The sequence below is a fragment of the Papaver somniferum genome, chromosome 2 (assembly GCF_003573695.1).
Source record: "Papaver somniferum cultivar HN1 chromosome 2, ASM357369v1, whole genome shotgun sequence".
Taxonomy (NCBI): Eukaryota; Viridiplantae; Streptophyta; class Magnoliopsida; order Ranunculales; family Papaveraceae; genus Papaver; species Papaver somniferum.
In genome coordinates this window covers 1022433-1035503 of record NC_039359.1, presented here as the reverse complement: position 1 = coordinate 1035503, position 13071 = coordinate 1022433, and the positions used below count along the sequence as shown (strand labels likewise).

General features: G+C 40.7%; 1 protein-coding gene across 1 annotated transcript; it reads left to right on the top strand.

Annotated features, from left to right (window-relative positions):
• Positions 1 to 10351: 10351 nt before the first annotated feature.
• LOC113350588 lies at positions 10352 to 12306 on the top strand. The gene is made up of 2 exons (XM_026594731.1): positions 10352 to 11405; positions 11507 to 12306. Exons 1-2 carry the CDS (start codon positions 10352 to 10354, stop codon positions 12304 to 12306), a joined length of 1854 nt encoding a protein of 617 aa, XP_026450516.1.
• Positions 12307 to 13071: the final 765 nt, after the last annotated feature.

Sequence of the window (13071 nt, the reverse complement as noted above, 5' to 3'; positions counted from 1 at the left end):
TCCTTGTATTCGCGGTGAAGTTAGGGTTTCTTCAATTAGCATCCCTCTTGCGGTTTCTGTCTTCGAATAAAACTTCTCATTATTTATTTTGGAAGACCCAGGCCTTCCCTTAGAATGGGTTGGTGTTTATTGTTGTGATTGGATGGTTAATGGCTTCTCAATGATTTGGGATTTGTTTGGTATATTTTCCTGAGATTTGGAAAACTCATTCGGAAAGAAATGTATGCCTTTTGAATAAAAACGAAACCCTAAAGAAGAATACAAACAGTGCATTCATCTTGGGGAAATACAGATATAAAGCGGGAGGAGAAATTGTTGAAGAAATACTAAAGGGAGAGTGCTGGAAGAGGGTAGTACAACGTTTAGGGATTGAAAAGCTTGAGCCATCGCGAGTGAACTATCACACCTCCCATCTAGTCTGTGTTGATGAGTTTGTGGGTAACCTCCTAAAAGGTCGTCTGCCACCAGATATGGCTCGTCTTCTTTTTCCTTGGGTGAATTGGTCCGAACAACTATCTTTACCGTCATCTTCCCAACTTGAGACGAGTTCACTTTGACCACCATATCTCCGATTTGAAACGAGTTCGGGTGTTGTGTAACCGTTTGAATCTTGGTCTCGTCAGTTTCGATGGCAACTTCCAAATTCTTTGCAAATTGTTTGAATGGCCCAGCGCCCTACTCACATCTCTTGACAGCGTCCGCGCCAGTAATCGCGCTGAGTCCCCATGACGGAATAGGGGAAGAAATGATTGGTTGTAGAGAAGATCGTTCGGCCAAACTTACTTGCGTTTGGAATCTATGAGTTAGCGCCAACAGGTCATCTCAAGGTGTCCGGGTTCTATCGGTAACTCACCGATGCGGTAGCAAGTGGGACGGTTTGTTGGAGATTCTTTCGGGCGTTGATATCGGTAGAGGGGATGTTCCCAATTTAGCCTTGTTTTCGAGTAACCACAAGAATATCATGTCGTAACCCGGTTCTTTGACAATGTGGGATTTGCTATGCTTTATAGCGTCTCCCATCTTGATCTCGAGGTTAATGTAGCCGCGTGCATTCAAGGCTTCCCCTCACGGGTTCTTAATCACGGATGGGGAATGGGTAGCCTCTTGTTTCGTAAATCCCGTAGATTCCAGAGTCTTGAAAGTAACAATGTTGAAGTCAGAGGTCGTGTCGATTAGCGTGTTGTAGAATTCAATACCTCTTAAATAGGACGTGGTCAGCAGTCCTCAGTTGTCCTTTTCGATTCCGCTCGCCGAGATAGCTTGGGCTCTTGGCATGGCTTCCGTGGAGGGAAAAAGCCGTTTGCCCTACACGACACGGTTGATAGCCGTGAAGATATCTTGGCGCTGCACCTTGGAAAGGTAGAGAATTTCGCATACGTGCTGCATAATGGATCGCACAGTCTCGTGCACGGAGTCCCCAGAGACTCCACATTTCCTCACCGGAAGTGGGTCTCGATGTACTCCCTCGTTTTCTAGTTGAAGTTCCCATGTTTCTATCTTTTCTTTGAAGATATGCTTCAGTCTGTTGCAATATCTGGTTGGGTGGTGAAAAAATCTGTGGTAGTGGCAGTATTTGGGGTTTGCCATCTCGGCCTCAGTTGGTGGGCGTCTGGGAGATGGTAGTCTGATAACATCATCTTGAATCCATGCTTCTAAGATATCGATCACCTCCTCAATGGGAAATGGGAAATCCATGGTATTTCCTTCAGCTTCATGATGACGCATGGGAGATTTAGCGGCGGCCTTCCGAGGAGGAGTTTCTCGTCGTGCTGGTGCTTCGCGTTTAAGCTGTTGTTCTACAGCTGGGGCCTTCCTTTTTCCTCCTTCGTTTATTACGCTCACCGAGGAGGGACCAGCGTTGTACTGTTTGTTGATGAGACGTCTATTCCCGCGAGTTTCGCGTACGTCTTCGGCTCTGGTTGTTCTAGATCTTTCTAATAATGCTGGTGTTGACATTGCTGATCGCCTGACAGTCTCATGGAGCTCATAGAATGTCTGGAAACACAGGTTCTCTATCAAGACACGGTAAATGGGAGCCATACCATTGATGCATGAATTCACCAGTTGTTGCTCGGTCACGTTTGGGTCATGACAGTCTAGTGCTTGAACCCTGAATCTCTTAACAAAATCATATGGATGTTCGTTGTCCCGTTGGTACATCCTTCCTAGGTCCGAGAAGGTAACTTGTTCAGACACAAAGAAGTACTTCTTGTAAAATGCGGTAACCATGCCACCCTAGTTGGGGATGTTGTTTGGCGCGATGTTGTTGTACCATGTGTACGCTCTTCCGGTAAGCGATTTCGAAAACTCCCTCAGACGATGAACGTGGTTGTATTCATTTTCGCCTAGGGACTCCAAGAAGCGAGAGACGTGCTCACGTGCATTTACGGTGCCATCGTACAGGGTGAATTGAGGAGAGGAGTATCCTATTGGAAGAGGAATTCCTTGTATTTCAGGTGGGTAAGGAGGTTGATGCTGATGCATGTCTATTTCATCATTCTTGATTCAATTCCGGAGAAGTTGTTCCAGATCCTCTCGTATGACAAAATTGGATGGCTGACTTCTTTCCAATGGGGTTCTGGCACGAATATCCATGTCCGCGGAGACGCGTTCCGCCGAGGTGCTAGCGTCGGGGGTGTTGGAGGCGTTTTTAATCGGCTCTGGAGGGCGTGACTCACGCGGCAGCCGCTCTGTCAGGGTTTTGATAAAGATGAGTACTTATTTCTCTGTGGAAACCATATCCGTCTGGGCTCTAGCGAGAACCTCTTGCCGTTCCATCAAATCAGCGATGGTGATATAGGGTCGGCTTCTTCTGGTTCCTCCGGTTTCTCGTCCTGTTAGTGGGGTAGTTGGAGTCTTAGTAGCGGTTTGAGGTGCCATGTTTGACGAAACGTTAGGATCGGTAGAGGCAGTTCTGGCCCTGGTGACTAGTGGCGTAACGCCTGAAGGAGCGCTTTCAGTACTGCCAGGATTAGCAAGTTGCGCAGGGACATTAGAGGCGGCAACGGCTCTGGCCCTAGTGATAGGCAGTGTTACACTTGAAGGAGTGCTTTCGGTGTTACTAGGGTCACTAGGTGGCGTAGTGATGCTGTTGGAAGTAGCGTTAACACCAGGAACAAATTCTGTGTTGGTGTTCTCGATAGCTGATCCGGATCTGAGTTCCACCATGTTGTAGTTAGAAGTGAAAGGTGATATCGGAAATTTAGAAATCGACGTTTCAACCGAGAGATTGATCTCCCACTGTGGTCGCCAATTGTTTGAGGATGAAAACAGTATCTGCTGGTTTCGGTAATTTCGTGTGATGTGGGTGAGAAATAAGTCTAAACCCTAAACAACGTACTGAAAGGGAGTACTTTAGGTACGAGAGATCAATTTGTACAAGTCCGTCCTAAACCAAGAAATGGCCGTTCCAGACTTGCTTCAGTCACAAAGTGGAGGAGAAGGGTTGGTTTTGGGAAGGGAAGCGAAGAGAGTGTTGAGAGCAGAATAGTTGATTCTGGAAGAGTAGTTATTTTGACTTGTATCAGAAAGCGTAAGTTAACAAATGGGAAAGCTAACAGGTGATTTCTGAGTGTTGGATGCTCCTGACCAAAAACTTGTTTTCGGTGGAAATAGGTAATGCCTATTTATACAAGTCGAAGTGAAACGTACTCTGGTCTCATTAAGAAATGGAAAACGGGTAATGGGAGGAGGTGGTAACCGGTAACGCCTGGAATTGATGTTCCATAAAAGAAAGCGTTTCACCATTACTCCCTGTATTTACTAACCGCCTCATCCTTATGACACTTTCTTATAACGGGCGTAATGTACGCCGCACGCTGTAAACCGCCAAACCAATACCAAATTAACATCCCACAGTTTGTGACATGTGTTGATGTCTCAAGTGTTTTCGTGGAAAACATGTAGCACGTTGTTGTTGTCTGGCAAGTTGAGCTTGGGAGACTTGCCGGCTCGGTGGTGACCTTCGACGGTCGAGACTTTGCATCTTAAGAGGAAAGGTAGGCGTTGATTATTGCAACCCTTCGTTTGGTAGCCAGTGGCATGAAAGCATGATCATTATGGCTTTAATATGGCCTAGTTTAGGCGCGGCCAAAAGTTAGGGTTTTGGCTTTGTTTAGGCGCGACCAAACTAGGGCCAAAGGTTGCCATGCATTAGATGGTAACCTTGGACGGCTAAGATCTGCACCTTAGATGAAAAAGTGTCTGTTGATTGTTGCAGGCCTTCGTTTTGGTAGCCGCATAGGGAAGGCCGGTATGGCATGGCCAAAACTAGGGTTTTGGGACAAAGGTTACCATGCGTTGTTTGGAAACCTTGGACGGCTAGGATTCGCATCTAGGATGGAAGGGTGACCGTTGATCGTCGCACGCCTTTGTTTTGGTAGCCGCATAGGGAAGGTCGGCATGGTATGGCGCGGCAAGGTGGTTGGCATGCCATTGGAACATGTGGCATGACATTCCTTGGCGCGGTTTGGCGTGGCCAAAACTAGAAATTTGGGCCAAAGGTTACCATGTGTGGTTTGGCGACCTTGGACGGATAGGATTTTCATCTAGGATGGAAGGGTGGTCGTTGATCGTCGCACGCCTTCGTTTTGGTAGTCGCGTAGGGAAGGCCGGCATGGTATGGCGCGGAAAGGTGGTTAGCATGCCATTGGCACATGTGGCATGGCATGCCTTGGCGCGGTTTGGCGTGACCAAAACTAGGGTTTTGGGCCAAAGGTAACCATCCGTTGTTTGGCGACCTTGGACGGCTAGGATTTGCATCTAGGATGGAAGGGTGTCCGTTGATCGTCGCACGTTTTTGTTTTGGTAGCCGCATAGGGAAGGTCGGCATGGTATGGCGCGACAAGGTGTTTGGCATGCCATTGGCACATGTGTCCTGGCATGCCTTGGCGCGGTTTGGCATGGCCAAAACTAGAGTTTTGGGCCAAAGGTTACCATGCGTGGTTTGGCGACCTTGGACGGCTAGGATTTGCATCTAGGATGGAAGGGTGTCCGTTGATCGTCGCACGCCTTCGTTTTGGTAGCCGCGTAGGGAAGGCCGACATGGTATGGCGCGACAAGGTGGTTAGCATGCCATTGGCACATGTGGCATGGCATGCCTTAGCGCGGTTTGGAGTGGTCAAAACTAGGGTTTTGGGCCAAAGGTTACCATGCGTTGTTTGGCGACCTTGGACGGCTAGGATTTGCATCTAGGATGGTCGTTGATCGTCGCACGCCTTCGTTTTGGTAGCCGCATAGGGAAGGCCAGCATGGTGGGGCCAAGGGTTTGGCATGCCATTGGCGCATGGTGCGGCTAGCATGGTTTGCCATTGGCACGGTGGTGCGGCTGGCATGGTTGGCATGCCTTGGCGCGGAGATGTGGCTGGCATGATTTGTCATTGGCACAGTGGTGCGGCTGGCATGGTTGGAATGCCTTGGCGCGGAGATGTGGCTGGCATAGTTTTCCATTGTCACAGTGGTGCAGCTGGCATGGTTGGCATGCCTTGGCACGGAGATGTGGCTGGCATGGTTTGCCATTGGCACAGTGGTATGGCCCTTGGCGCGGAGATGTGGCTGGCATGGTTTTCCATTGGCACAGTGGTGTTGCTGGCATGGTTGGCATGCCTTGGCACGGTAGCATGAGAATTAGGGTTTGGCATAGATGATGTCGGTCAATGTTAAGGGCTCTGTCGTGGAACATGACACATAAAAAAAAGGTACCCTGGTAATTCTTACGTAGGCATGCTGATCGATTCAATAAATGTGCTAATGGTCATAGTGACGTCATGTCAGTGCGGTTTTACGATTTTAACCCTAAGCTAAAAACCACCATCAACATGCGCGCAGGCCATAACTTCCCCGATGCGCCATGATGATGTTATAATCCGGGCCTTAAAAACTAGGCAAATGCACGTCAATTGCTATATTTTGGTACCCTAGTCTTTTCAATTAGTATCAGAGCAGGCAAACACGAAAATATCTAACAATATGTGTTTGGTGCAATCCAACCTATATAAGATATGAGTCAAAATAAGAAAAGCAAAACTAAACTTATGAAGAACTGAGTTAACGTATGTCAAGATAATGAGAATAATATCTCAGAGAAGGTCAATGGAAATTGGTCTCGTAAGTCTTTTCGAAAATCAAAGAAAAAGTATATGACTAATAACTTAATTACGAATCAGGTTCCTGATAAGAAAAGAATGAATTCGAAGATTAAACATGTTTTGGATCCGACTCCAATCTCTAATGAAAAATCGTCTGAAAAGAGATTAGATTCACTAGACTTCCCAAGTTCTGGTTTTCGTAAAATGTTAGAAAGATTCTTCAAACATGTTGAAAGCTATGCAGAAAAGGGAAAAACCATTGACAGTCTAGACGATGTCCTAAAACTTATTGTTCAATTAAATGTAAGAATTTGTGAAGGAAAGAGAGAATCACCCAGTCTTCAAAATAATCTGGCAGATAAGCTGGAACAAAAAATGTCTTTATGCAATGAAGTTCATCAACAGACTACAGAGTGTGAAATTCTTACACAATCGTTGGAGCATTCACAAATAAGGAATAAGATCCTTATTGAAGATCTTCTTACAGAGACATGTCGAAAAGTATATCTAGACAAGTGCTTAGAAAAACATTTCCAACAAGGAATGGATACCTTAAGAGGACATATAGAATGTCTTGAACTAAAGATATCAGCACTCTGTCAGATAGCAGATTTTGACCACACGGGGTCAAGTCAAGGAACGTACCATCCTGAGCACAAGAGGTAATCAAGGATATAGCATCTCGCAATATTCCTGATGAAGAGGATGGGTTCGAAACCCACACAAGGAATCATAATAGTGTTCCTAAAAGTAAGAAGGAAGAAATTCCTCGAAAGGCATTTGGTGAGGAAGGTTCTCACCCCAATGTTTAATTGTGTTGGAATGTGCATCCTTACAATTCGGAATCTTCTGATGTAAGGACGCACACATATCTGGGCTATTTGTATCCTGTCAAAAATCTCTTATTCAACATAGAGAGTTTGCACAATCTACCTGAATTTATTTAAATCTGTCCTTCTGTGTAGAAGAGTTGTTTTACAAACAACTTGTGTAAAAAGGATAAGTTTCCCTATCTAAAGCAGTTTTAGATACGTGATCTAAAAGGTTGATTCTTTCTAAAGAATCTTTGTGATTTTCTAACACATTAGATGCGAGAATATTTTTAAATATGGTCAGAAATATTTATTTAAGGCTGACTCCTTTGTTTGGAATGTGTTAAAGGTATTTCAAGTATATGTACTCAACGTGTCGAGAACTTATACTAAAGGATGTATTCTCAAACCATATCTCAAGTAAAACTTCTGAAATCCTTGAGTGGAATAACTTCTAAGGAAACGGTTCATCTTGATGATGCCTTCAAGAAATCTGGTTGTGAAGATATAGAAAATGAAAAGGAAGATGTGACTCAGCTCCTTGTCCAAAATAGTTTGGATGCTAAGATTGATATTATCAATCTACGACAAGTCCTCCTCAGTACTATTGAAACTCATCATAGACATGAAGCACTACTAAGAACTGTTATCTGTAACCAAAGAAAGCTGATTAAACTTGGAACTGGTAACAGGGAGTATGCTCGAATATTAATCGAAAGATTAATGCTTTAACCTGTGAACATAATCAAGGTACTGTGTGCAGAATCCGAGATATCAGTCGAGATGTTGTTGATGAAGATCCTGAAAAATTTGAGGAAATTGAAGATGATCTTTGAAAATCTGTTGAAAAATTGACATTAGTTTTTTATTATTTCAATAAAGTCTATTTTATGAATAAAATTATTATTTTATAATTTTTCTTGTGATAGTTTTGGTTTACATAGACTGTGCTTGAATGCTTTATCGTATTGCTATGTATGTTTATGAGATGTTTGATTTCGGTTTTCATGACCTTAGTATTCGATCTCATATGTTGTGAACCCTAATGGTTTGGGTGACTTTTTGGTTTAGCAGGATTAAGTTCTAGCCCATGTTGGTAGGCTTTATCAAAGGATCATGAGGTTCTACTTGAAATAATATGTGAAAAAGTCACAATATGTTGAATCATTTGGCTTAGGATAAAATCATTTGTGTTTCGGGGTTTTCAACTTTTTCTTGCAATAGTTAAAAACCGGTTTTCAACATTTCTCTGGTAAAGGTTGGTTGTTGTTGTTCTTTTGTCTTGCATGAGGATGACAACATAATGATATTTCGGTATCAGTTCTCCCTGGAAAGAAGATGCAAATATTATTGGATAAGAGGATGCGAAATTTGAGGTAACGACTTTGTTAGTTAATCGTTTCCCTGTTTAAGAAAAGCCTGATTTTATTGTATATATTTATTGCTTTTGCTTAACAAAATTTCGGTACAATTGATGTTTATTCTGTTATTTGTGTATGGATGTGTGTGTGATTCAATTGTCTCCGGTTAAGAAAAACTATTGTTATCTTGCTTTATTGTTTGGTATCAATCGTTTAGGCTTACAAAATTTCGGTGCAATTGCGGGTGCTTTAGTGTCTATGTTGTTTCAATTGCTTCCGGTTGAGGTAAATAATTATACAAGTTGATTTATTTGGTTTGTATGAATTGTTTATGGCTTAACAAAAGAAAAGGTTTTCGGGATGAATTGTTTAGTCCAATTCGATTTCGGATAAGAGAAACTAAGTTAATTCTGATCTTAGTTAGACTTATCAAAGTGGAGGTTTCAGTTACTCAAATCTAATCGAATGCCTTAACAAGAAATGCTAGTTAACTAACCTAGTACTTGTCTTGTTTGAAAATTTCTTATTTTTAATAATAATTTGGGCTGAGTTGCACTCTGCAATGCGGGCGATCAACTCAAAGACTTTTTTTTCTTTTTTCGCATCCATTTTTCGATCTCTCTCTTCATCAATTCAGGGGATTTTCAGGTTTGATTTCAATGATTGGTGTTGAGTTTTCTTGCAATTGTTGTCTGAAAATTAGCTATTAAGTTTTTCGATCACTTGTATATCATGGAAATTGAATCGAGAATGAACGATATTAATTTTAGTTTTTTCTCGTATGAATCAAATGAGAAAAGAGTTGAGAATGCAACTTCCAGAGTGATTCCATCTCTGTACATACCTGATGAAGATATCGATAGGAGTTTAAATGAGTGGAAATTCAGTTTAACTGGGAGACTTGATTTTGTCAAAATGAAATTTGTTGTTGCTGAAGAATCATTGAGAAAACAATGGAAAACATCGGGTAAACTTCAATTGATCCCTCTTGGTAAGGTTTTTTATTATTAAGCTAGAAAATGAAATATATATGAAGTATATTTGGAATGGGTTTTGGAAAGTAGAAGATCAAATTCGAAAATTAAGACTCAGGGAACCTAATTTCAATCCTGCAACCCAGAAATCAACAACTGCCTTTGTTTGGGTTAACTTCCCTGGTTTAGGAATTGAGTATTGGAAAAAAAGCATACTTATGTCACTGGGAGATGCCATTGGTAGAGATATCAAAGTGGATGAAACAAATCTTAAAAGAGAGATAGGGTATTATGCCAGTGTGCTTGTTGAAATGGATTTAGCAAATAATGTTCCATACATTGTTCTAGTTAAAACTAAATATGGATGTTTTGAACAAGAAATACAAATTCCCAAAATAATAGTCTTTTTGCAGTCATTGCAAGGTGGTGGGTCATCTTGTCACTGAATGTAGAGTGATGAGAAAAGAATCTTCAGTGACAGAAGATAGTGAGGCATTTCCTAACATAGTACAGAGAAAAATTTGGAGGATGAAGGAGAAGAAACACAGGCCAATTGGTTTTGATATCTATCAAACTCCAAAATCTCAAATACCTAAGGAAGATGAGAACATAAGCTTTAATGAAAATGAAGTTGTTGATTTTACTCCATCAGAGAAATATATTGAGATTGTCACTGAAGTTGGGAGCACAAGTGAAAATTATTTTACTGGCAGAATTGGATCCAATGAGGAGTTTCCTGCTCTGTCCACTGAGAAACTAGTTCAAATCTCTACCAGTATTCCTTCTCTGGTTACAATAACATCAATTCAAATGGTTACTCCTGCAAATACTTCTCAACATACTACTTTTGGTACCATAGAATCCTTTGCTTCTGCAAGCAAATTTCAAGCATTGGTGGATGTAGTTGAGGAGCAAATTTCTGATGAATCTATGAAGTCTCATAAACAGAGGACAAAAAGCACTTCTGATAGTAAAGCTGTTAAAGATGCTAACAAGGGAGATCCAGTTAAAGGTATATCTCTCATCACTACAAGGAAACCAGTTGGAAGAAATTTAGTTAAAAATAAAGGAGTGAGAGGTCCTGATTCTTCTCACAACAAATCTTCTCAATGAGAGTAATGTTCTGGAATATCAGAGGCCTTAAAGTAACTAGGGCCAAAGATAAACTTAGATCTTTAGTTAATCAATTTAATCCTTCACTAATCTGGATAGCAGAACCTAAAGTAAGAGCTAAAAGGAATTTTGTTAAAAACTTAAGAGTGCCTGGTATGAGTCAAATGCTTATAAATAATTCAAGTGATACTAAGAAAGGGAATATTTGGTTATTATGGCACTATTCACTGGAAATTCCAACAATTATATCAAGCACAAAACAAGTTATAACTGTCAGAGTTGGGGAAGTACTTGTCACTGGCATTCATGCAGCATGTTTAACAGTGGATAGGAGGGAACTATGGGAAGAATTGTTGAAGATTAATAAAATGCAACTTCCATGGTTAGTACTTGGTGATTTTAATACTATCTTAAGTTGTGATGAAAAAGTAGAAGGAAGAAGTCCTCTAAGATTATCAATGACAAATTTCAATAACTGCTTAGATCATTGTGGGCTTTTGCAAGCTCCAAAATCTGGTATTCAGTTTTCTTGGTGCAACAACAGAGTAGGTAAGAAGAGAATACTATGTGATCTAGATAAAGCCTTCTTTAATGCAAAATGGTTGGAGTTATATGCTAGTTGGAGATATAAAGTGGGAGTCAAAGGAGTCTCAGATCATGGTGCATTGATGGGTAGTACAACTGACATTCGTAAACCTCAAAACATACCTTTTAGATACCAACCAATATGGACTTCTCATCCTAAATTTCTACAATTTCTTAAACAATCATGGGAAGAAGAATACAATGGAAATCATGTTTTTAGTTTTATGAGTAAACTTAAGAGATTCAAAATTAGTGTCAAGAAATGGAACTGGGAGGTTTTTGGAGACTTAAGAATTAAAGTCAAAGAAACTGAAGATGAAGTTCTAAATGCTGCATTGCTCTCAGATGCTCAACCAGAAAATGTAGCTTTGCTTGATAAACTAATCACTGCAAGAGGGAAGCATGAAATAGAAACTCAACAATATAATGAACTATTAAGATCAAAATCAAGAATCAAATGGGTGAAAGAAGGAGGTGCCAACACTAGTTTTTTTCATACTTCAATGAAGGTTAGAAATGCACACAACAACATTGCAGAACTAGAAGACTTAAACGGTAATATCATTGCTGATCAGAACCAAATTACATATTTGAGCACCATGATGTGTTCTTTGATGAAAATCTTTTTGAAGCCATTCCTAAAGTAATAACAAATGAAGATAATGATCAAATGGATGCTTTACCTTCATCTCAAGAGATTAAAGATGCAGTTTTTTCTATGGATCCAAACAGTTCTCCTGGCCCTGATGGGTTTCCAGGTAGTTTCTACATATTCTCTTGGGAAATAATATGCAGGGACTTAATAAGTGCAATACAATACTGCTGGAGATGCAAATTTGTTCCAAAAGGGATGAATTATAACTTTCTGTTGTTGCTACCTAAAATACCTGGTGCTAGAAAAACAGATCAATTCAGGCCCATAGGATTATCCAATTTTTGCTTCAAGATCATCACAAGAATAATCACAACAAGACCACTCTCTGTTCTGCACAAAGTAATATCATTTCAACAAGGTGCATTCATAAAAGGAAGGAATATTCAAGAGAAAATTGTACTTGCTTCTGAGCTTGTAAATGAGTTAGATATTAAAAGAAGGGGAGGCAATGTAGGGTTAAAATTGGACATAATTCAAGCTTTTGACTCAATGAGCTGGGAATTCATTTTTGCAACACTCAAGCATTTTGGCTTATCTCAAATGAGTATAAATTGGTTGAAGATAATCTTTGAATCTGCAAGAGTATCAGTGCTAGTAAATGGAGGGCCATTTGGTTTTTTTGAAGTGGGAAGAGGTCTCGGGCAAGGAGACCCGTTATCTCCCATACTTTTTGTGATAGCTGAAGAGGTTTTGAGCAGAAACTTAAGAAAAATGATTTAAGAAGGTTTAATCCAAACAATGGTCAATAGAAATGGATGTCAACCATCCCACTTAATGTTTGCAGATGACATATTTATATTCTGAAATGGACACAAAAGAACACTAGACAATTTGATAGGATTATTAATGAAGTATCAAGCTGCTTCTGGACAAAAAGTTACAGAGCAAAGAGCAAATGCTTTGTTGGTGGAGTTACTGAAGAAAGAAGACTGATAATTGCATAAAGGTTGCAAATGGATCTCTCAGAATTCCCTTACAAATATTTAGGTGTAATTCTGTGTCCTGGAAGAGTCAAAACTACACAAGTATGAGGGATTGTGGAAATGCTACAAAAACAGCTAGCAGGATGGATTGGTAAATCACTTGCATTCTCAGCCAGATTAACCTTAGCTAAATTTGTGCTGTGTAGTATACCAATATACAACGTGTCTGTCTATAATGGCCCAAATCTGTGATTAAAGAATGTGAAAGGATAAGTAGGAACTTTCTATGGATTGGTGATCCATCTGTGAAGAAGATGATAATTGTGAAATGGGAAGAAGTAAATGCACCATTTGCTGAGAGGGGTCTTGGTATTAAAAGATTAGAGGTAGTTATCAAGGCACTGCTTTTAAAACTGCTCTGGAAAATTGAAACAGAAGATGAGGAGTGGACTAGATTCATGAAGGCAAAATACAAGAACAAAGATAGTGAATGGATTACTAGTTACAATAAATCTTCCATATGGCCTGGGCTTAAATGGGTGATAAATGATCTTAATGAAGG